This window comes from Spermophilus citellus, assembly GCF_964194105.1.
Source record: "Spermophilus citellus genome assembly, chromosome: 15".
Lineage (NCBI taxonomy): Eukaryota > Metazoa > Chordata > Mammalia > Rodentia > Sciuridae > Spermophilus > Spermophilus citellus.
This window is the reverse complement of record NC_138195.1, coordinates 91,069,556-91,093,698: the sequence shown is the minus strand read 5'-3', so window position 1 is coordinate 91,093,698 and position 24,143 is coordinate 91,069,556. Positions and strand designations below refer to the sequence as shown.

Genomic DNA, 24,143 nt, shown 5'->3' with positions numbered 1-24,143 from the left:
CCAGGGGAGTGTACATGTTCCGAAATAACAAAGCCGTGTTCTGGAGCCTTCCTCCACGGGAAGGCAAAGGCATGTGCCTGGCTCTCCTACATGCAGGTGGAGTGGGGAATCTGAGCCCTGTGTGGCGAGGGCACCTGGCTGCATTCTCTCATCATCTGGGGTTGCCCCGCCTGTGCCAGCCATGTAGGTGAGGGGGCACATGCGCTGGTCAGTTGCGCTGGTCCATCAAGCTGTGACCATAAGGATGGCACAAAGGTCCAACTGGTTCCCCAAGTCCCAAAGCCCCAGATCCATTGGCACCAATGCTTAGGTGGCCTGTGATTCAAATTCCGCCCGTGGGTCCAGCTCAGCAGCTGCTTGCCTCACCTTGCCTCCAGAGGCCCGGCAGCTGGTGCTGCTGTGCGTGTAACTGATAGTCCCAGCCCCTCACTCGGATGCGTATACAGTGCTCCAGCTTCTCATAATTCAATTGCCACTCGCTGCCGCTCCCTAATTACAGCAGAAGATGACCTCTAAACCACGACGCCGGGCTGCAGCTTCCTCCAGGAAGGAGCATCCATATTGATTTGTGCTCTGATCTGCCACAGGCGTAAGGGCAGCATTGCAAGGCCTGTTCAAGGCCGGAAAGGAAAGACTTCTGTGCTCCTGTTGGAACGGAGCAGATTGATGCTGCGGTAGGCGTGGCCAGGAAGCGGCTTGGCTCCTCTTCATGGCATTGCTCATGACAGTGGCTCCCATCAGTAGCCCCATGGCTTTGGCTCCTTCTGTGTTCGAATGGGAACAGTGGCGATCATAATGCCCAGGGCTTGACGGTGGACAGAGCAGAATCTTGATGGCAGGATCACAAGATGCTCTTGCCACTGGACCCTTGCTGCTTCTGATGCCACTGACCTCGGAAAACAAACTTTCTGTGCCACAGGATGGGGTTAATGACGGTGTATAACCTCAGTTGTGCCCATCCAACACACTGGAGAGGGCTTAGCAAGGCCCTGGTTTGCCGTGTGCACGGAGGAATGGCTGCAGCACCAATGCTGACAGCGCAGGCTCTGCATGGGGCCCATCCCAAGCTGGCAGGAAGGAAGGGTGCCTTTCATCAGGGCAGCACCGTGGTCTGTGTTAGCATGAGCGGTTAGTAGATGTGACAGAGGAGAGCTCTCATCTGCCTTCCCCAGCTTCACCTACCTTTGGTGGTTCTGAAGGTTCCATTTTCCTTCTGGGACTGGGATGTACCCACTTCCTACCAGCCTGGTGCTGATGGTTTTTCACCGAGCAGGAAGCCTTTCCCCAAGGTCCTGTGTTGGATCCCAGTTCTCACCTACTTTGGGAAGGAAATATTGTGGAATCCCAGCAAAGGTGAAGTGCTGGTGCCAGGCGGCTGTGCCCAAATCGCCTGTTCTGTACCCAGGTGTGTGCATTTGCTGGACCCTACCTGTCTAATAATGGGCCTCCACCCCACTCTCCTGCTGATGCAACAAGATCTTCGCAGTTGCCCAAACATTGTCAGCAGAGGACCTGTGAGAATGGGCAAGGCTTAGAGCCACCAAGGACCACAGCCTCACCCAGTCCTGCGTACCCACTAAAGTGCCCAATTCCAGGAACCATCAGCACTTGAGTCTGGGTACTGTGTCCACCTGGTGCTGTGAGGGACACCTTCAGACCACAGCAGGCCTGGGACCCACATCACTCCCATCTCTGTCCATCCAGGGAGAGGAGAGGACATGGGGCTTTATCCCTAGAGCCACGACAGAAGCTGGTGAACGCGACCACTTCACGTGAAAGGCTGTTAGATTCAGGTCACTGGGTTTGGACTGCTGCATTTTATGGCAAAGTCTAAAAATGCAGATTTGTAACAACCAATGTTAATGAATTCAGACTGTTTGAATCTCACACTGAATAATGGCTGGAATTATCAGAGCCCACAGCTTTTGAGATCCAGTACCCTGTAGTCCTTTCTCGATGAAATTGATAGAATGATGTAATATCACATTACTTTTATTAACAGTCCTAGCTGTAAAAGAAACATAACCCATTAAGAAAGGAGAATTTAGTAAAAATAGTAATAACAAGACAATTTTGGAGTGCATAATATATTCAGTAAATTTCAAAATGCGGCATCTCGTTTAAAATGCAATGTTGTGCCCATAGATATTGAATGCAATACCTTTGTACCCTAGGGCTTCCTCTTTTCTACATTAAAAAGATTCTATTTAAATGCAGATTTTGATTTGCAATCTAGGAAGAGAATTCTGCAAGAATGGGGAGAAGGACAATTCTGCATCTATTAACTGAATTTTGGTTTTGCCTGTTATTCTTGCTGGTATTCCTTTTGCCCTTATCTCCTTTACCCCTCTCCCCAGGGCCATTGCTAGACACCCAAGTAAGAACAATGCCTAAAGTTTCAGAATAATGTCCTTGCTCTGTCTGTCCGCCTTACAGCCACCCCCCAACCCACCCCCAACCCACCCAAATCGAACAAACACAAAAGGCCTCCAGAATTTTCACATGGTGGAAGCTCAAGAATTCTTAATTTAAATTGAGTTAATTGCCACGGTAGGGGATGGGCGAGTATCCTAGAGCCCTGTTTAAGTATGTTGTGGTATTTAAGCTGGTTTAATTTTAAAATGTATTGCCTTTTTTTTTTTTTTGCGCGAGTACTTATTTACTTACCCTAGACCACCCCCTGCTTCTACTGTCTAACTTACCAAGAAAGCGGGCGGAATAGCCCTTATTGCTAGGTACAGATGTTTGGAAAATGTTAGGACTTCCCTTTGCAGAGCAGAAGTGACTGTTTGATGTTGAACTTCGGTTACTAAAGAAATGTATATATAGCTTTTGACATTCTACTCTTAGAATTAATTAGGTGTCTAATCATGATAAATACCATTTTCTTTTGCTGTTGTCTGCAGTTCATACAGAACCTCCTGCTATATACACTTGTCAGTTTCAAACTGAGTGTTATGTTTGGGCTTTTATGATCTGTCAAGGGAGAATGGAAGTAAATTCTTTATAATATGCTAATTGATCTATTTGGGAATTTTTAGAAATAGACAACATCTGTGCATGCCAGTAACACAGTTAATAGCTTCCATTCTTCAGCACAGGAAGGCTCATAGCATTTTTGTGTGATCTTGGTGAGAGATCTGCTGTTGCACACATGGGGGGGGGGTTGCCCTGTGGAATTTGGGGTCCTGTAGGAATGGGCCTGAGACAGTGTGGCATCTGTATTTCAGATGCATCTGGTTCGAGTGTGCTAGGACTGTTGGTTCTGGGAAGAGCCCAGCTTGACCAATCCTGGTTGGGTGCCCACCCCACCCTGGCCCACCTGAGTGACAGATTGCAACAGTGACTATGGACCTGGGCAGTCCTAGGGATCTTTCTGCCACCTCCCCTGGTAGCAGAGTACCTTTGTGGTTGGCCTTCTTACACATCCGTAAGAGGTCTCTTTATGAGGGCTCCTTTTCGTGTTGAGGGTGAGGAACCTGCCCTTTTAAAAAGGAGTATCTTCCAGAGGATGGCTGGGCTGCTGCAGCCCAGCAAGCCTGGGGAAAGCTGAGGGTCGGGGATCAGGGCTCATGTCCCTGGCCATCCCTGACCAGGAAAGCAGAGTTGAAGAAGCCCAAAGCAGTCTAGCCGCTGACATCGGAAAGGAAGCCTTGTGAACTGAGTGTGTTGAGCGCTACTAAACAAGGCCTCCCGCCTCGTGTATGGGGGGACAGCCCTGCAAGGCTAGGTTTTCTTTTATTCCTGTTAACTTAATGGATAAGGAAGGCTCATTGACTTCTTGGCATTTGGCAGGAGCTGAGGTGGGATTTAAATGGAACTGGGTTTGGGCTGCATGCCCACGTGATCCCCTCCACCCAAAGCCTGGATGTTGGGTGAGATATGGGATTGGATGCGTACGACCACACGTTGGTTGCTAGTTTTTCTCTACCTATACCTGTAGAACACCTTTGTTTATAATTTTTTATAATCTTTTTGGCCAAAAGTTAGTAATAAGAAGGCCTGATGAGACACCAGTCACCAGTGCCTCTGACCTATGCATTTCTGCCTAAATTCCTCCGGCGCACGTCAAGCACCAAGTGCAAACTCCTGCACACATCTGCACACATGCACCTGCTCAGAACCCACAGACACAGTCCTGCACATGCTCAAATATGTGTGCACACCTGTACATATAAATAGGTATTACACAAAACAGCTACACCTTCTTACACACCTGGGACACAGGAGTTGATTAGGACCCTGCCCACGGTATACATACCCCAGGGAACTTGCTGAACAGAGCGAAGGGCTCCTCTTACCCACACTGCCCGAGCGGCTGGCCTCTGCTTCCATGGTAGAGAACTACGGACTTGCACAAATAGTCATTCGTCTTAACCACTCACTGGAATGTTTATGGAAGTGGTGTTGGGCAGTAATTAGACTGGGCCACGTCTTTCTTTTCTCCCAGGTTGATGAGTAGGAGCAGTTTAATTTGAGGCCAGTAAATTTTGTAATTGGATTTAAAAGAGTAAAACTCGCAGACCTGGTTTACACATTACCTTCACCGCTCTGGCAATGGGAGATGCTCTCATCAGGTCCAGATCAGATTATTTTATTATGCCAACATGAATATTGGGGGCGCGCACGTAATCTGAAGTCAGCAGGTTCATACTCTACTATCTCATTAAATTTTCAGGCAAAAGCTGCAAAAATTAATTGGAGGCGTGTAATAGTTTAGAATGTGAGCCGGCTTATGGTAATATAAATTATATGAAGAGAAGACAGTTTTATATACTGAGAGAGGGGAAAACTGGTTTACTTTAATGAGAAGAGATAGAATTGTAGAGCTATTTTTTCATTACCGATGCACTCTAAAGTGTTTGGACTTAGTTGATGAATAGAGTTAATTCGCTACTCCACTTCCAATAATTCATGTTGCACAGTTTAATGACTTCTAGATAAAAACAGGATTGAAATGTTAATTTCTCTGAAGAAATTGGGGCACTCTTGTATATCAGACTCCCCCCGTTAAACCGCTAGTTAATTTCACTAAACAAACCTGGAGATGGTTCGTGCTAGCCAGACTTGGTTTTTCCAAGCTCAGGGACTGAGTTTGCTTTCTTCTTCTTCTTTTTAAATACTTAAACATGTTCATCCTCTGTCTTAGGAGAGGGGATTCATCAGGAGAGTGGGGTGTAGGGAACTCACCCTCTGGGCTCCACCTGCAATCTCAAGGCTGCGAGCTTTTGTCTTTTACTGGGCTGTGGTGGGCCATGGGTTTGGGCTTGTAGATCTGTTGTCCCCGTTGCTGAGCTGGGACTAGGAAGCATCGATCGGTCAGTGTTCAATTCCAGAGGCTTCAGTCTCAATTCGTGCTAGGATTTTATCGCCAGGACTGTGTTTTATTTAGCAATTTTGGTTTTTTGCCACTTTCTTATGACACGCAGGGCTTTCCCCCACAGGACAGCTGTGACACTGAGTTCAGAGTCTTCTCTTGTCCTACTTTCAGAGAAAGGAAAAGAAGGAAGCATTAACTCTGGTGGCAGAGTACTAGGCTGGTGGGGTGCTGGGGGTATTCCCTAGTTTAGTAGTGGTGGTAAATGTGATCCCATTGCTTAAACCATGTATGTGTTTTCTGTTGTTTGTGGTGGGTACTTACCCAGCACGTGTGAGGCCCTGGGTTTGATCCCCAGCACTGAAACAGACCAATAAAAGCAGAGAAAGAAATTGAACCCAGCCCCCTGTTCCCGGGGCTTCCTAGAAGGACTGTGTCCTAGAAGACCTGGCCAGACTTCCTGGCGGATGCAAGGACTCTCAAGCCCCTGGTCAATGGCCGCTGGGCCCAGATGAGGCATTGTTACTCCTGATTGGGATCATGGACAGCCTGATCCTGGAGCCTCCCTGTGGTAGATGGGGGAGGAATCTATTTCCTATGGAATCTGTCTTGTCTGTAGAGCTCAGCACCTGCTCCTCCTTGTTCGCAGGCCCTGTGTCTGTGTGCACCTGAACACACCTGTTCCTCAAAGCCGGGACATGATAGAACACTGCGGGAATGGCAGAAAGCGCTCCGTTAGAGCCATATCCCTGGGGCTTTGGTGAAGATGGGTGGGATTACACAAACCCACCTCATCTGCGTGGGAAGAAGAGCCCCTGGCCAATGGGTCCCTTGCTGTTACTTCTGCACCCCTGCACCCCTGGCTGAACCATCTGACTGCTGTAGCTACTCTGGAGATGGGGCTGGTAGATAAGAACCATCAGCAGTGAGAGTCGGCTCGTTGGTCTTGGGTTTCTGGGGCCTTCAATGCTTCAGTGTCTCTGTTCACCTCTGTCAGCTAGGGACGACGACAACTTTTTTTCTGTGAGATCTATGTGTAGGCGTGTGTCAAGTTTTTCCTCCCTGCGGGGTGACGTGGACGGGAGGCATGAACTTGGAGTGAGCTGAGGGCTGGGTCGGGCCTGTGACACCACCTTCCTGTTCCAGGTGACAGGAGCGCATTCTTGTTTTTCTTCTTTGCTCTTCTGTGCTTGAGAATGCCTTTTGTCACCATCTCCCATTGTCCCTTTCATCAGCCACCTTCGCATCAGTGACACCCAGCCATTATTCCTTAGCATTTTTGTTTCCTTTGAAACTTCAGAGGCTGCGATCATGATTCCTGCCAGCCACCGTTCCTCAGCTTTGGTACTGTTACTGTTTTGGGCCCAGTAGTCCCTGGACATGGGAACTGGAGCCTCTGGCACCCACATTCTAGGAACACTGTCCCTCCTCACTGCAGAGTGCAATTTAAACCATCTCCAGCCATTGCCTGGTGTCCCGGGGTGGGAGCTGTCCCCTGCCTGAGAACCACTGGCTCCAGGGGTGGATGTGTGAGTCTCCTGCAACCCTGACCATTGGCTTGAACTGCCTGGAAGTCCATTCTCCATGTTGGAGTCTACTCAATGCCCATGGAAATGGCCTCAAACCCCCATTGGGGCCTGTCTGGGCCTTCTGGCGTGTGTCCATCACCCTTGCACCACAGCCAGCTGCCTCCTGGCTTTGCTAGCACGTTTCCTTTTTATCTGTTTCTCGGTCCTGGGGATGGAACCCAAGGGTGCTCTACCAATGGGCTACACCAGTTTATTTGGATGTTGAGGTGGGACTTTGCCTAGGCTGGCTTTGAACTGGTGACCCTGCCTTGGCCTCCCACATCACTGGGATCACAGGCGAATGCCACTGCACCTGACTTTGTCCCCTTTCCAACCCTCCTGTGCAGGAGCAGGCCTGGTGGAGGGATCCTCCTGTGAGACAGAGGCGCCCTGCCCCGAAACAGTTGCTAGCGCCTGGTGCTTGGCCGCTTATTCTCCCGCCAGTGCATTTGACAGATTTGTCACCTTGACATGGTGACATGTTGGGGTGGGTTCACCACTCATGTGCCATTGCCACTCACCATCTGAAGTTGGGACAATGCATCCCAGAGTCTCATCAGTACCCGGCAAAATTTCGCCTGCCTTCCCCTGTTCCTCTAACTTTTAATTGAAACAGTTTAGTTACCCCTCCTGCTGCTAGGAATCTGGGAACAATTAGGAAAGTCCCATCTGTCCTTTGAACCACATCATATTACGTTTTTCCTCACCATCTTGGGGAGACAACGTCCTGCGCGTCTCCTTGCTCCCCACTGGATGGTTTTTATGGCAACTCTTTAATTCAATTATTTTCTCCAGAGCAGGCTTTGAGATGATTTAGCTGGATCAAATGCCTGGCTCTCCCATGCAGAGCAGGGACTCCCAAGGAGGCTGGAGCTGGATTGTCAAGGTTTCACCCGCAGCCCTGTTGAGGCCTCCGGTGCTGCCCTGCCCCCACTTGGCACAGGCCCCAAGTCACTGTTCCAAAGCATAGATTGGAAATGGCAGATGCCATGGGCTTTGCCAGTCTTTCCCCAAGGCAAGGAATTATCTGTCCAGTGATATTAGGTCAGTGAATTCCCACCCAGCTGCGTCTGAAAGAAGGAAGGGGGCGGGGCAGCCTGGGTGACCAGCAAGCCCATCTATAATACATCCACATGCGGGAAACAGTCTGCTCTCCTGTTTAGGTATTTGGCTTTGTTCAGGACGTGTGTTGTACAAGCATCTCAACCACTGTGCCTTCTAATGTGGAAACTACCCCAAACAGGGCCCGCCGAGTTGGTTGTGTCATACACAGAGGTGGTGAGCATGTTCTTGGGGGCAGCCAACAGGACTGGAAAGGATGCTTGATCATTGGAATTCTTCATGAGAATTCTCTTTTCTTATGCGCCCCAGGGATGTCCCCACCCCAAGCTGCAGGGCACAGTGAAGTGTTCCAAATTGAGGGGTGTTTTTTAAGTGTGGTGCTGAGGATCAAACCCAGCACCTCACACATGCCAGGCACATCCTCATACATTGTTACTGTCTTCCCCTGAGAAATAACATGTAAAGATATAATTCTTTCCACATGCCTAACCCAGATGCTTTGCCCTGAACTGTCTTTGATAACAGCCTTAACTATCAGAGTCGGCTCCCTCTCACAATTCTCTTTTTGAAGGAAAGTCCCTTTGGCTGTGCTTCCTGCCTGCCCACTTGGGGAGATGGTATCTACAGCCCTTTGGGTGGGATTGTGATCAGTTGGATTATGATCAGCTGTCAAGGTTGATGGCATTGGAGCCGCCCCTTGGGTGGCTCATTCCTGAGGCTGCTTTGCCCCTGGGAGTCCCACCAGCAGAACCCAAAGCTGTAGCCCAGCCCAAGAGGAAGTGCCCAGGCAGGAGTGTTTCCAGGGAGGATGGGTGACTTCAGGGGCGGGCCTGGTGAGCATGGAGCCAGCAGAGGACAAGAGGATCATCCTCTTGCCATTGGTCCCAGTCATGGGTTTGCTGAGCAGCCAGACCCTAAGTAGTGGTGTCTTCTGTTGAACAGACATGGATTTAGCCTGCTGTACGTCAGGGTGTACAGGGACTCTGAGGGCGTGTGGGCTGCTCTGGAGGTTTTGTCTCTTGAGCAGTGCTGGCTCTGGGTACCCCTCCGAGCTGTGCCTAGATAGAGCACAGGTCCTCCATGGCCTGCTTGACATACTTGGGGTGCAAGTGAAGCTCTGGGTTGACAGTCATCATTTTAATAGCCCTGGGTTAACTGTCCTCTGTCTCCATGGGCTAGAGCCTTACTTCCAAAGTGTAGCCCTCAGTAGAGCCGGTCAACCGTGCAGGATAATTTCCCTGATTCTCTCAGGCATTTTTGTTCTGATTTGAAGTTTTCCTGTGAACCTCTGATAGTTTGGAAATCTCCAGATGTTTAAAAACAAATTCCCACCAACGGTTCCTGCTTTCCTTTTCAATCCTCTTGTGAAAAAGCGATTTTTATTCTCATCTAAAACGTGTTGTCAAGAGCACATGTGTTAAAGTAAAAGGAGTGTTTGGCGGCACATGATCAGACACAGGAAGACTCTGTGTAGGTCTCCATGTGCTTTGAAGCTGCTGCATTCCTCTGGAAGCTCCAGGAGATGGGAGAATACAGCTTCCGCGTCTCCGCTACTGACTCTGTCTGAGCAGTGCTGAAGCCCGAGGCCCAGCAGGATGGGCCAGGCAGGTGAAAGGGTGGCTTTGATGCTTCCCCACTTGGCTTCTGAGAATCGGATTCTGGGGGAGGGTGGGCAGGGCTCAGGCTGGCATTTCCCTCCCTCCCAATTGGGCCTCCCCGTGGCGCACGTTTGTGGGCTTCCACAGCAGCAGGCGGTGGAGATCATGGAGGTTGCCTTGCCCCCTTTGTGTTTTTAAGTAACTCTGTGTTGTGAGGCCTTGGGCAGGGCTGCCAGCTCCTAGCAGCTGGAAACACGAAGTAATTTCCAGAGGTGGTGTTGACTCATCCCATACAGCTCAGAGGCCAGTCCATGTGGTGAGCCCCAAAGTGCTGAGCAGTAGACTGCACACGGCAGCACCATCTGTGTCTGGCCATCTTTGCATGGTGACAGCCAGAATCGAAGGCCAATCTAAGTTGCACAGCAGCCACCTCATGTGGGGCACTCCCGCTGTGTGCTGGCATTCCTGAGTTGTTCTTCCTGCGCTGTGGCCACTGTCCTGCCCAGCACAGGCCCTGCCCCTCACCAACTCCCTTTCCCCTTTCCTTTCTCTTGGTTCTTCTGTTCCTGCTGACTGCCGACCCGGCTGCACCCGTCAAACGGCAAGTGCTGGTTGCACTTCTCTTGATGGGTTTCAAGGACTGGATTTCTGTTCCACTCCTGCAACTCTTTTTTTTTTTTTAAGAGAGAGACAGAGAATTTTAATATTTATTTTTTTAGTTTTCAGCAGACACAACATCTGTGTTTGTATGTGGTGCTGAGGATCGAACCCAGGTCGCACGCATGCCAGGTGAACGCGCTACCGCTTGAGCCACATCCCCAGCCCTCCTGCAACTCTTGGTGGCTCCAGGAGCCAAGGTATCTTGGGCCCAGGAAATTCCTGGATGTGTCCTCAGTGGCCAGAATGCCGGTCAGGTTCTAGGGCCAGGCATCAACAGCACCTGGACCCCTGAAGAACTCCCTGGAGGAAGTAGAATGGAGGGCGGGGATGGCATCTCAGGGACCTGTGGACTTTGAGCCCAGAGAAGAAAACACCTGTCCTCAGTGTTGTCCTGTGAAGGAGGCAGGGCTGAGCAGGGCTGGGAGATGAGGAGGTGCATTTCATTTAAATCTGAAAAACTTTGAGCACATGCAAGTTGTCCACCATTGAGGTGGACCATCTGGGTGCTGCTGAATTGCATGGCAGGCCACCGGGCCTCGCCCGAGGGGTCTGCGTGTTGAGCAGTCTGCATTGAAGTATGAAGATCTCGTGTATTCAGGCACACTCTAGTTGTCTGGCACATTCCTAAATGGGGGCTCTCACTTGTTAAGTAGAAAATGAGTTTCAGAGAGGCTGAGACCTGTGGGTGGGGTGTGTCCACTGGAATGAGAAGGCTCCTGATGTCGAGGCAAGCAGCTGTGGGCCTAGTCGGACACCCTGTCACTGTGGGTGTCCTATCGCCATGGGGTATCATCTTACACCTGCGCCGAGGAGCCTGGTGACCACTGGCCCTCACAGGTGCTTCCATTCTTACTCAGTACTTGCCCAGACTTATCTCTGCAGGGCTGAGGAATGGGGGCTGCCTGTTGCCGTCCATAGACTTTCATTCAGAAAGTGTGTTTGCATGCTAGGGATGTCCAGATTCAGCAGACGGCAGTGGACCAGCTCTCACTGAGCCATGTCCTAGAGGTCGGGCATCCCCCTGCAGGGGGCTTTCTGTGAGCTGGCCTTACCTCTCCAGGGGAAGATCCATTGTCTTTATCTGCTAGAAAGATCTACCATATACCATTGGCTGATAAAGACCAGGACTTGATTTCCTCACTGTTCTCTAAGCCAGAAAGTTCAAGATCAGTAAGCCAGCAGATCTGGTGGCTGGTGAAGGTCCCCTTTCTGGTTCATAGAGAGTACTTTCTTGGTGTAGTGCAGATAGATGGTAGAGGGGCAGAGGAGCTCCCAGGGACTCTCCTATAATGACTCATCCCATCCTGAGTTTGCCTTTATCCCCTAGTTGATGCCCAGAAGCCCACCTCCTAATGTCAGGATATCAATAGAAATCTGAAGGGACCCAAACATTCAGACCAGGACATCAAGTCTTAGATCTGGTGGGAGCGTTGGCGCAGGCCTCTGGAGGACACAGATTGGAGGAGCAGGAGGCAGCCAGCTGCAGGAGGGTCAGGGGATGGAGCGCCCCTGGGCAGAGGTGGGCCTGTCTGCAGAGCTCCCAGGCAGGGAGCAGCAGCCTGGGGCTGGGGCCCTTCAGGGGTGGGGGGAATTCAGGGCAGGTCAGCTGGCATTCAGAATCCCGACCTCACCCACCAAGTCATCCCCACCCCCACAGGATTGCAAGGGCTGTGTGATTTCGTCAGACACCTCCCAGCCCTGGTGTGCCTGGAAGTGATGTAGGAAAGGGTAAAAATATACACTCAGGAGATCACCATGGGGGAGCTGGTGGGTGGCTGGCGGGAAACAGGACTAGGTGGCACCCTAGAGTGGTGTCACCCAGGTCAGGCCAGAGTGCCAGGGCTCCCTGAGTACCTGCTGAGGGAGACTCTTTGCCCTGATCTCGGAAGTAAAACTACCAGCTCTGCCTAGAGTCGGAGATGGAAACCGTCTCTGGTTAATGGGATCTTTACAGCAGCTAAATCCTCTGCTAAACGCTTTATGTAACGGCCGCACCCGGGGTAGCTCCCCTCGCCATATGGCTGTGTAGCTTTCTTTCATTGTCATTAAAGAGAGTCAGACGTGTGCATGGGAAGGAGACGGAATCCTGCCTCATGACTGTCTTCACCATCTTTCCTCCGCTGATTAAACTGCCGTCAGGGCAGCACGGGAGTCTTGGAGGAGGGTGTCTTCTCTGATACAATTATGCTGTTAGTGAAGATGTTGGCGGCTTTTCCTGACTTTTCCCTGTAGCCACTAAAATAAAACTCTTGATCTCAGGACTCAGCAGCTGTTTGCAATCTGTCTCTCTTCCTGCTGATGGACTGTTGTCTCAGCTCGGGAATGGGTGGAGACGGGAGGGATGAAGGTGATTTTGGCCACCATGTCATTGGTCATGGCCAACACCCCGGCTGCTGGAGCAGCTCCAGTTTGGGTCATCTTTGGGTTGTGCCCAGTGCACTGTTGCTAAGGAGAGGGCTTTGTTTGCATGGAGCCTGGGGAATGTTCAAGGGAAATACACTTGGGCAAAGGTTCGATAATGGGGTGAAGCCAGAACTCACGGCTGGGTGTCAAAACGGGCAGTAACAGGTGGCGAGTTCTTCATCCCCGGGGGCCAAATTGGGCGATCTAAAGGGGCCTTGGTGGGAAAGAGCACCAGTGGGTAGGTTACTGTTGCTTTCTGGGTGGGGTCCAGATCTGGTTTGTGGACGCCGCACTCACCCTTCTGCAGGGAACAAAGGCTGGGCAGGAAGAGAGAGTGCTTCTGAGAACCCCTCTGGCCCAAGAAGTTGTGGTTTTGATGGAGGTAGCTCCCAGTGTTCCTTTCCCAGAAAGGAGGGCTGGGGTACCCTGCTACTGGACATAAGGCCTCCACTTAGCAGATAGCCCCTCCCAGATTGGCAAGAGCAGCCTGCAGAGCGCCTCCCTCTGAGTCAGACTCTTACTCATCAGTCACCTTTCCATGTGGCTGCCGAGGGCCTGAAATAGAAGGATGACTGGGCCAAGCTCCCCGGCGGCTCCTGCCCTGTGTTACTGAGGTACCCTGCAGTGGTGGCCTTGGAGCTGTGGGCTGGTACATGTTCACAGCCTGTGGAGAAGAAATGCATTTAGAAGCAGCAGCCAGTGGGTCCTGGGTCCTGGGTCCTGTTCAGGCAGCTTGGATTATCTTCCGGCCTAGCTGTGGGTGGTTAGGTTCGTAGTCTCCAAATGTGGCATTTTTTTCCTCTTTTGCAGACGAGGAAACCATGTTGCAGGTTGCGTCCTTACCCAAGTCCCCGGATCAGGGAGCTTATGTACCATATGGTTGGTAGTCTGGTCACTGTGCATCCTTGACATGCCCAGTGCTGGGCATGCAGCTCCCTGACCTGGGGGTTTTCCTGTGGAGCCTGGGGGGTGGACCCCGAGTGTTCTCAGGAGTTGCTTCCCTACAACATAGTGGGAAGACTTGTTGGTTGCATTCAGAAGTAAAATCCAAAGACCTTTTTCCAAGCAATTGGCTCTGACTTCCAGCTTTGGAAAGTGTGTAGAGGACGTGGGCAGGATCTGGTGGTCTTATGTTCGATTTCCATGTCAGACGTATACTTGGAACCTTAAGGTAAATATTAACCTGGTTGTATTAAGTCCAGCAGGTGTTCAGCACTAACCGGTGGGATGCATTGATGAGCTGGGGGTCCATACCCTGCTGGCCCTCCTAACAGTCTGGGGACACTGGCAAGAGGGGGTCCTCGGGCTGGCTTGGAGAAAGGGGATTCCTAACTCTCTAGGTGCACTCTGGGAAACACCTTCCTGGAGCTGTGACTTTGGAGCTGAATTTTCTAAGTAGATGGTAATACCAAAGGCCCTTGGTCACGTGTCCATGGACAACTGATCACAGCAGAGTGATCATGGTTAACAGCCTGCCTGCCGAAGGACTGGTGTGCCCACCACAGGCTAGTCACTGGGAACCGTCAAAATTAGCTAAAAATAAATGTTACCTGAGGCTAGAGGCATGTTAAATTTTTATAAGGATTGATTAGAATGGAAAGTCGGGGTTAGTTATCAGAAGAACAAGGTTTTGGGGGGAAGCTACTGATAGTTCCCTGTCTTTTCCAGAGGGATGAATCTAAACAGGACGTCAGTGAGCTGTCATGAACATGAGTTTGGGAGCCATGTGGTCATTCAGGCCTGTAACACATGCTGGCCAGAAAGGAGGGCAGTTGACCAGGCTTCAGCCACCCTGAGCCACCTGGGGAGACGGATTAAGACTTGCCCAGTTTCTCTCCTTACTGGCCAGCTGATTCTGATCACATGGCTATGGTGGCCTGTCTGTTCTCGCTGTAAGGCTGATGTTTTTCTCTTTCTCTTTGTAATTAACAAGCCTGGGGATCGAGCCCTGTGATCTTCACCCTCCCTCTGTTGAGCCTGATGATTGGTAGTGTGATCTGCTGGCGCCTTTGCTAAGCTGTTGGCATTCATCGTGATCCCTACTTCCGAGCGTGCTTATCCACAGCCCCAGCTTCCTCCTTCATCCCATTGTCATAGCCGGTCCTGCCATGGTTTTGAAGCTCACTCGGGTTGCTTCTGAACTGGCCAGTCGGGCCCTTTGAGTGGGCCACATTTTCATGTGTCTTTTTATCTTGTCTTTGACTTTTCTCTTCCCCAGAAACTGAGGAGGTGTGGCTGTTGTCCACCCTGCACAGGTCTTGGGTGTCTGGTTGTGGGATGCGGGAGGCAGTGGCCAGGGCTCCTCACTGGTGCATGCAACATGTTTGGGGTTATGTGCTGTGAACCTGGGAGCGTCCTACACTGGATTCAGAGGCTAGGACCACGGCTTCTCAGGCCTGGGGCCCTCCCTCTGTCGACCTTCAGGGCACAGTGTGAGGCCCCGTCTGGCCCTTCCAGATGGGCCGTGGCTAAGGTTCCCTTATTCAGTAATAATTTATGACTTCAGCTGCTGTGGGTATGGATGGATCTCTTTTGCCCCCCCCCCCTTTTTTTTCTTTTCACTTGTGTGCATCTGGGGACCTTGTGACATCAGGGCATGAGTTCCCTTTAGGAAAGATCCAGAGGAGATCATGTTTCTATCGATGACATTCAAGATGGTACAGATGTCGGCTCCTCATGATGTGGGGAAGATGTTCTCAGGGCAACAGTGGTCAGTCCTCATCATTGCAGAATAGCAAGAGGACAGGGACCGGACTTGGGAGGAAGGTGACAACCCCTCCCGCCCTTCCACCTTCCCTGGGCCAGGTATTCCAGTGGGTGCTCTATGCTTGGTAAGAGTGACAGATGACAAAAGTAGACTCTTGGCTGGGGTGCAGATATGTTTATTTGCTCTGTATTCCAGGGACACAGGGCATATTTCTCTTTATAAGTTTTGACTTCTGTTCCCTTAAGTAGAGTTATATGGAAACCTGATTTATCTGCTCCAAAAAATATGGGCCCCTTAGTGAAGTTAAGCAGAGTATAAAATGCCTTCATGGTAGTTAAATTTACACTCTGTTAGAATGATTTGTGCGCTTTGCAGTAAGCTGTGATATTAATGCATAAATATAGAGCAGAGTTAACTTGGAGGAAGATTTTATTTGACAGGATCGCTGCAAATGCTCAGGTGCGGTATTGGAACCGTTTAGCATGGTTACCAGTAATGGAGGGAGTGTGGCTTGGCTTTAAAATTCTTCAAAATCAAAAGGGGAGGCTGGTAGTAAGGCCCACTGCACGGAGTGCTTGGGGAGACAGCCTGTTGGTCTCCCTGTTCCAACTGCAAAAAGCCTTGTCAAGATGCTCAACATTGAAGTAGCCACTTTCTAATTTTGGAACCCATTCTATTCAAATTAGCAACCATGACAAATATTTTGGTCTCCTTTTGTCAATGAGAATACATTTTGCTCTGGGAATAGGCCATTTAGTCCGTATTGGGACATTTCAGGACAGTTAATAATTAATGGCACTCTGGTGCATGATCCACCCTGGTGTTTACATCCAAGGCACTTGATTTAATTTTCTATATATAACAGCCTGTTTCAAAATGATCTTTTCTCGTTTCTTCATATCTTATTGAAATGGATCCACTGTTTGTATATCTCGGTCCCTGTAAAGAGAACCCCAGGGCATGGCATCCCTAAGACCAGGGGACTGGGGTTCAAGTCTGGAGGGAGGTCGCCCAGGCAGATCAGTGCAGATGTCCTCGGATTCCCCCTCCACCCTTCCCTGGGGCCCTGTGCTGCTGGTGAGTGTGGGCAGCCTCTGCTTCAGCGGCTGTGGACGGTTCTGCCTCCCAAGTCATCTGCTCACTGTGCGACAGCAAGCCAGGGCCCTGCCCACAGAGCGGGTGATGTGTTTGTTGCTGGCTCCCAGAAGGTCCCTGTGGAGGCTGGAGAATCCTCAGCTCATCAAGGTCTAGAGAGCCTGGGCTGCTTTTCCCATGTTTTGGGTTGATGGAGCACTCTGTGCATGATCAGGAACAAGAAGACCGAGCAGGAGAAAGGAACTCTATCATTGGGGTCAGGGTCAGCTGAAGACTTGGGAGTCAACTGCCCCAAAGGTGGTCGGACCCCCTGCAGGCACGACCTTGAGTTGTCCCTTGCCTGGGCAGTTGTTCTCACAGCTGGACCTGCTGTGACCTCCCAGCAGGTGGGAGCAGCACTTTGGCTAGGAACTTGGAACACTGTTCTGAGACTGGCCAGCACACGTTGAGAAAAGCCGTGGCAGTATAAGAGTCTTGGTGGCTATAGGGCAGGTAGTTCTGAGTGACGGAGTGACGTTGAGGATGGGGTAGGTTGGGCTCAGCTGAATACATGCACAATAACTGACACTAAGACCGTGTATCTAGAGGACTACAGACAAAACGGTCTTGGTAATATTTGGGACCTCTTGTCTCCTAGAAAATAAATCCTGAAGTCTCCTGGATTGTTGATTTGGGTACCCAAGCCCGTGGCCTTCCATGAGGAGGGTTCTGCTTGGGGTCTTAGAGAAACTGGAGTGACAAGATCAGAACAAGTTTTCTTATGTGGGTTGGGGACATATGGCCTCAGAGTGGCCACCCCTGCCCTTTGATCACCCGCCTAGGGATGTGACCTTGAACCCAAGGTCAGACTTGGCTCTTGAAGCCATAATCCAAGATAATTGTGATACCAAGTGCTAGGCTTGCAGGACAGATTCCAGCTGGTGGCCCCGTTAGGACGAAACACATGGAGGTGAGTTCGGGTGAAACAGTGAGGGCCATGGGCAGTGTGGAACACTGCGGGCTGGGCCTCTGCCGTGTCGCCCCCGTAGCTCCTCACCGTGATGTCACCAGCCAACCTGGGTTTCCAGTTTCCTGGTCACGTTCCTCTTTGTCTGCCACAGAGCCCATTTGGTGGAAGTCCCAAGTATTTCCAGAAGGTGCTATTGGATCCAGCTTAAATCTTTGTTCCCTTCAGAAAATTAAACACACCCATCAGTGTTGGCTGCCAGGGCAGGTGAAGGCGATGGGCCAAGCTGCCATCTGAGCCCAGGGAGCTTGGAGCTGGTCCTTGGCCCTTCCCCTGAGCCCGGGGCCCTTGGAGCTGGCCCTTCCTCCCTGTCTCCAGGCCTATCCATCATGCTAAGAGTACAGACAGGGAACCACCACCCCCGCACCGTCCTCACGCCCCGCAGGTGCCTCCCTGTCCTCACAGAGACTTCCGCCCGGGCCTTCCTCACCAACTCATGCTGGGAACGCAGGGAATGTGATCGCACCCTGCATCTCATGGCCCACGCCTCCAACGTGGCTCCCCTTTCTGTGCACACACTTACATAGTTCCGCACAATCGCCAGCCTGTTTCCCACTACAATAGCTGTGTTTTGGTGGCAGCGGTGCCTGACACACATTTTATTTTTATTTAACTTACCCTTAGGGGTGAGTTCCTCTGTGTAAGGGCTTCGTGCCAAGCGAGAGCCGCGGTCTTTTTTTCCTCTCTAAAATGAGGCATGAGGTGCTGGACATGGGGCAGAGGCCTTGCCTCCCCACCCTCCCCTGCCACGGCCAGTCCACTACAGGAAGTGAGCGTTTAGATGACATCACTCGGGTTATTTGTTGTTGTAATTAATGTGTCAGCAGGAAGTAGCGAGGCAAGTGATTCTTGGCAGAAAGGACAATTTGAAGGGGGAGGAAGAAAAGAGGTTCAGGAGGACGGAGCGTTCTGGACATTCAGACTCTTAAGGGAGATATCCGGAGGCCATGGATGGTCCTTGAGAAGTAAGCTACCTCTGGCCAGCGTGGATACGAAACCTTTAACCCCTGCTACAACTCAGTTGCTGCCTGGGCTTTGCAAGGTCCTTTTGTGTCAAATGTGTGTGGTCCCAATGATGAAGGGCTTAATGCATCCATGACGGTGTAGCCTTATGGGCCCAATTTCTGCTCCTTGAGCCCTCTTCCCAACACCTTTGCATTGGGGATAAAGTTTCCAGTGCACACATTTTGGGAGGCAGGTTCAAACCCTAGCACACTAAAACTGTACAAACCTGTGACAGATTCTGGATACAGGTCTTGAGTTAGATATTAGTACTGAGATCTCTTTTCCTGCCTGGTGTGGTGATAATACCTGTGTGTCCCAGAGCTGAGATAGGAGGATGGTGAGTTCAAAGCCACCTCAGCAAAAGTGAGGCTGCTAAGCAACTCGGTGAGGCCCTGTCTCTAAATAAAATACAAACAAGGGCTGGGGATGTGGCTCAGTGGTCGAGCGCCACTGAGTTCAATCCTTCAATCCCTGGTACCAAAAATATATCTTTTCCTACTTTGCAATCACACTCTGTTGATGGAATCTTTTTGATGAGCAGAAGTTTTGTAAAGTCCCGTATTGAATATTGTATTTTTATGGCTCGTTTGTCATCGTTGCCCACCCAGGATTCCAAAGACTCTCTCCGGTGTCTTCTTTTAGCAGTCTGATGGTTTCCCCCTTCCGTGCTGGTCAGCTTGTGTCTGGTGCTAAGTCCAGGTTCCTGCTCCTCTCCACTCTGCATGTGGCACCACTATCGGGTGCGTAGGCTCTTAGTTCTCCAGGTGGCACCATCATAGCTGCTGCTCCTGAGGCCCCTGGATTGACGGGCTGGGGCAGACATCTCGGGTCAGTCCCCGGCCTCTGCAAACAGGTCAGAATTTGGAGTTGGGACAGGAGTCGGGCATCTAGCTGCGGTGTCGAGGCCTGCCCTGAGAAGGCCGCCATTTCTAGATGGACTGAGTAGGAGCAAGAAGAGGTGACAGCCCTGTCAACATCCCTCATGGCTGAGCACCTAAGGCTGATGGCTGTGGGTGATAGGGCTGGCTGGGTTGTCCAGTTGCAGGAGAGATTGACAAGTGGACTGTGTGCCTGAGGGCAGCCAGCCATTCCAGTTTGGGCAATACCAGCTGTGTGGCCCTGCCATCTCGCTTATGAGACCTCTCTCTCTAGTTGAACCCGTAGCTGTGGGGAAGGAACAGCTCCCGGAGCAGGTGCCAGGGTAGTTGGAGGTAGTACCAAGCGTTCCTGGAAGAACAGGAGCTGAGAGCAGAGTCAATGTTGCACATTTCACAGTGCGTCCTTAGGCCACCCCGACTTCAGTGTGGCCACTGGAGGACATCATTGCAGGCAAGGTTCCTGCCAGGAATGTGTGCAGGAAACCCCTGTCACCCAAGTCGTTCCACTGGGTGGAAGCCGGGATGCCATAAAATGTAGTGTAGTGCACAGACGGCCCCCAGCAGAGTTATCCAGCCCCAATGTCAGCGGTGCCCAGGGTGGCACTTGGCATGGTGCTAGAATATCCTCGGCATCCGGTGGTGTCTGAGGGATTTGAGGATTAGGGTCCAGGAATTCCACCTCTGGGCTGCAGTGGGCAAGAACGGAGCCGCCTCTTGTGGAGGTGAGATGACATCACACAGCCTCCAGCCCAGCTCTAGACACTGGCCAGGGGGAGGATTCTGTCTTAGGTAACCACACAGCAGGAAGCCTCCGTGTTGGCCGTTACCTTCTAATAAATCTATATTCTTTTGTTTTAGTTATTGATGGACCTTTATATGTGGCGCTGAGAATGGACCCCAGTGCCTCACACATGTGAGGCAAGTGCTCTACCACTGAGCCACAGCCCCAGCCCTGATGAGCCCATATTCTAAGAGAATCTTTTGGTAAAACTTGAGTGTCAGAGCCACAGTACTATGTGTACACCGCTTTATGAACCAAGGCACTTGATTTGCTACCAAAAAGGGTTTGCTATGTCCTAATTGATTTCCAGTTCATTAATATGTCCATTTTTATATTTAAAAACAGTTCAAAATTATGTGGGTCCACTGGAATTATCAAGTATTTTTGAGCCTCTGAATATACATAACCAACACTAAAATTAAGTGGATGGGGGGCTATGTAAGAATTTAGCGCAGTGACCCCTGCAATTGAGGCAGAGGAAGGCATCTTAGAGTGATTTATCTGGCTCGGTTCGCATCTGAAGACTGGGATGAGCCCATGTGGCTGCGCCACGGCTCTGCTCTGTTCCTTCCCTGACACTGTGTTCTTGGGCTCTGGAGGTGGAATCTCAGCTGTTTGCCATTCTGTCATCTCTCTATTTATTGCATCCAACAGTCTAAGTAATGACTTAAATAATGATTGCCAGAACTGTAATCAACCGTTTTGTTAATGATTTGGGGCCTTGTAAAATGATTAGTCCTGAAGCACATATCCAGGGGAACACATCAAATCTCCAAGAGCAGCTTTTTTTTTTGCACCTGAGCTTTCAGGCCCTGCCCAGCCTGTGCCCGTACCTGTTCTGTGTGTATCGCCAGGGTCGGCACCTCCATTTGGTAGCCCCTAGTGAATGGCATTGAGTTCCCTGCCCAGCAGCCACGAGGGACCCCAGGAACTAGCATCTGTCCTTCTCCCCGGTTGCCTTTCCTTGCAGGATAAATCTGGGCTAGAGGTGGGTTCTGTTCTGGCCCTTCTGTGTCTGGTCAGGGAACCCCCTGGCCAGGCCGGAGGGTTGAAGTCAGGCGTCTGTCCAGGGCCCAGGCAGGCCCCCTCCAGCTTGGAGGAGGAGGTGGAGTCTTCCTGACCTTTGGTCTCCTGCCACACACCCCGCCTGCTGCGTGTGTGCAGCTGGCTGTTCTGGCCTGTCCTCCTCTGTGAAAATGGCCAGATTCCGCTTCCTGTCCTCGCACTGTTTTTGAACCTGTAGCACTTGGTGGCCATCTTTGCAAAGGTGTTGATCTGTTTGGGAAGTGTCAGGCTGCCATGGGGTGCTTTTCTGGGTATCTGGGAAATTGATTTTGCTGATTCATTTGTTATTGAAGGAAAAAATTATTGGGCCATTAACCGTGGCTTTAGAGATTTATCCTCTGTTGGCGGAGGTTTTTATTTTGCCATTATTTCCCTCAGTGGCCCTAGTGAGCCTGCTTTTCTAAACGGCTCTTGAAAATCATTTTCTGGCTGCGTGGCTGGCTGTCGTGGCCATTTGCTGTGTTTTAATTTGAGTCTTGTAGGTTTTCACTGCCATCTTTTTGGTCCTAGCTCACTTTGGGTTGGGTTCCCCTCACCTGGTTCCAACGGTTGGGATGTGAGTCTTGTGATGTTGAACTGATTTCCTGTTCTACTTGGGCTCAAGCTCACGACACACCTGGCCGATTTGCTTGCGGGCTCTGCCCCTTCCTTGGCCGTCAGCTCACACCAGTGTTGTGAGTTTTGTCTTCTGGTTTCTCTATCCTGCCCCCTGTCCTTTTGGGCCCCTCCTCCTATGCCCAGAGCTGTCTGTCATCTTCCACAGGCTCCTGTGTTTGACACCTCCCCTCAAATTTCCTTTCCACTTCTAGGATGCCCCGACCGTTGCTGCCAGGTGAGTGGGGCTCCAAGGGCTGGGACATTGCTGGTCCTGCCTAGGACACAGATGCAGCTGGATGTGGAGGGAATGCACAGTGGAGAGCTGAGCAAGTCTGCTCAGAAGTGGGGGAGGGGAGGGCTTCCTGCACACAGGGGCTCTCTTGCCCTGAATGTAACTGGAGGGGGCATAGGTAAGTTTTTCTTTGATTAGAAGCATTTTAGCTGGATTTGGTATGCACACCTGTCATTCCAGCAGCTCAGGAGGCTGAGGCAGGAGGATTGCAAGTTCAAAGCCAGCCTCAGCAATTTAGCAAAGCCCTCAGCAACTTAGCAAGATACTGTCTCAAAATAAAAAAGGGCTGGGGGTGTGGCTCAGTGGTAAAGTGCCCCTAGTACCAAAAATAAAAATAATAATGATTTTAATATAACTTGTATTACAGTAATTTTAAATTTACAGGGAAAAAAATCTAATAATTTTCATATACTGCCCACCTAGTGTTCCCTACTGACCTCTTACATTGGTATGATGTGTTTGTTACAGCCAATAAAACAATGTTGAAATATTGTTATTAGCTGATGTTTATTACTCAGAGAGGCAAACTTCTATATGATTTTTTCGTTTTGTTTTTTTATGGTGAGGAAAAGGAAATAATTTTACACCTTTGGTTTCTTTTCCACTTCCTCTGGGAATTTTTTAGTGAAGGGGGTGAATCCGTAAAGTACTCTGTATGAAATGGGGGGGAGTCAGCCGAAGTGACGAGGTCCCGCCTTGGGGATTTAACATGAGAGCTAAGGTTGTGCCTTGGGGATTTAACATGAGAGCTAAGGTTGTGTAAGTGGAATCTTGGAGCAAGTCGTGTTTTTTGTTAAATTCAGCATTGGGGTATTTTATGGATTAGATCCATCCCCATTCTGACTTGGGGACTTTAAAAGCTCAGGAAATGACCGTCCACTTTGTTTGCAGGGTCGGTGTTGTCATCAGAAGGGCCCGTGGCTGTTGTGGGTGGGCCAGGGGTTTGCACAAGCAGGCCAGGGGACCTGGAACCTTGTCCACAGGAAAGTCTGGAAGTGAGCAGCCCCGAGGCTGTCTAGGGGAGGATGGGGGCACCTGCTCCGCCCCAAGCCCTGCCCTGGCGCCATTCCTTCCTGTGCCTTATCTCTTTGTCTCCACTGGGACCTGGAGGATCAGAAATAAAGCTGCCTTGTGTGAGGTCACACCTCAATCCAGAGAGCCCAGGAGTCCACGTGTAGAGGAAGACGGGCGTGGTGTGCCTGCTGAGGGGGACCACCTGCTAGAAAAGCCCCCCCCCCCAATGCAGTGAGCCCCTCACAAGGCCCTGCTGGCCCAGGAGTGCTAGTGTCTGGGGCCACTGATAAATCTAGTGCAGTCCCCCCACCCCCACCCCCAAAGACCACACTGGAAAACCTGGGTCCCCTCCTTGTGGGGCAGGCTACAGTCCCATGTGCAGTCCAGATTAACTCGCGACCCCTGTGGCGCGCGTGTTCCTCTGCTTCCTGCCCCCCTGAGACTAGCCTAACTTCTGGATGAGCGTTCTTGTTTTTATTGATCCCTAAACCTTAGGCTATCAGAATGGGACTGTGATGTTCTTTGCTTTCTAGGCTTTTCTAACTTACTATTCTGACAAAAGGGGACGGGGAGTTGTACGTGCAAATGCTGTTTTCCTGTGGTTCACGCCACCAGAGAGTTAGGATTCCTTGACAGAATTTCAGGCTGGAGAGTTGGGGCGTGGTCATTCTGTGGTGCTGGTCCTATGTCCAGCGCACATCAGGTCAGAAGGGACATGACTCCACAGTCCAAGAAGGTCATTGGAGGAGAAAACTCTGGCTTCTCTGTGAAGCATCCCCTGGAGTTAGGGTCAGTGGTGCCCAGCCAGGTGGGGAAATCCACCTTTAACTCTCCTTCCCGCTCTGTTTCCCAAATTCCTATTGGGCACACCATGTGAGCTGAGGACCATCCCGCCACAGGATTTAGTATGAATCCAGTGTTGCTTGGCACCAAAGGGCCCCTTTGCGGGAATGATAGACCCTGTAAAGTGGGCAGGCAGGAGTCCCGCCAAGGAATTGGCCCTCTTAGAGTGCGCTGCACACACTGTCCTAGGCCTTGACCTTAACACTGGCCCTGCACTACACTTGGCTGTCCCGAGGTCAGCATGGTCAGCGG

General features: G+C 50.9%; 1 protein-coding gene across 15 annotated transcripts in view; it reads left to right on the top strand.

Annotated features, from left to right (window-relative positions):
- The window catches only part of CTBP2 (C-terminal binding protein 2), a 133,266-nt gene that overhangs the window by 50,692 nt on the left and 58,431 nt on the right, over positions 1–24,143 (top strand). For 2 of the 15 annotated variants that reach the window (XM_081267413.1, XM_081267423.1), the window contains exon 3: positions 3,796–3,875. The exons of the other annotated variants lie outside the window; for them this stretch is intronic. In XM_081267413.1, coding sequence (XP_081123539.1) covers positions 3,869–3,875 — 7 coding nt within the window. In that variant the 5' untranslated portion in view covers positions 3,796–3,868. The remainder of the gene's footprint in view (positions 1–3,795; positions 3,876–24,143) is intronic. 15 annotated transcript variants of the gene reach the window in all.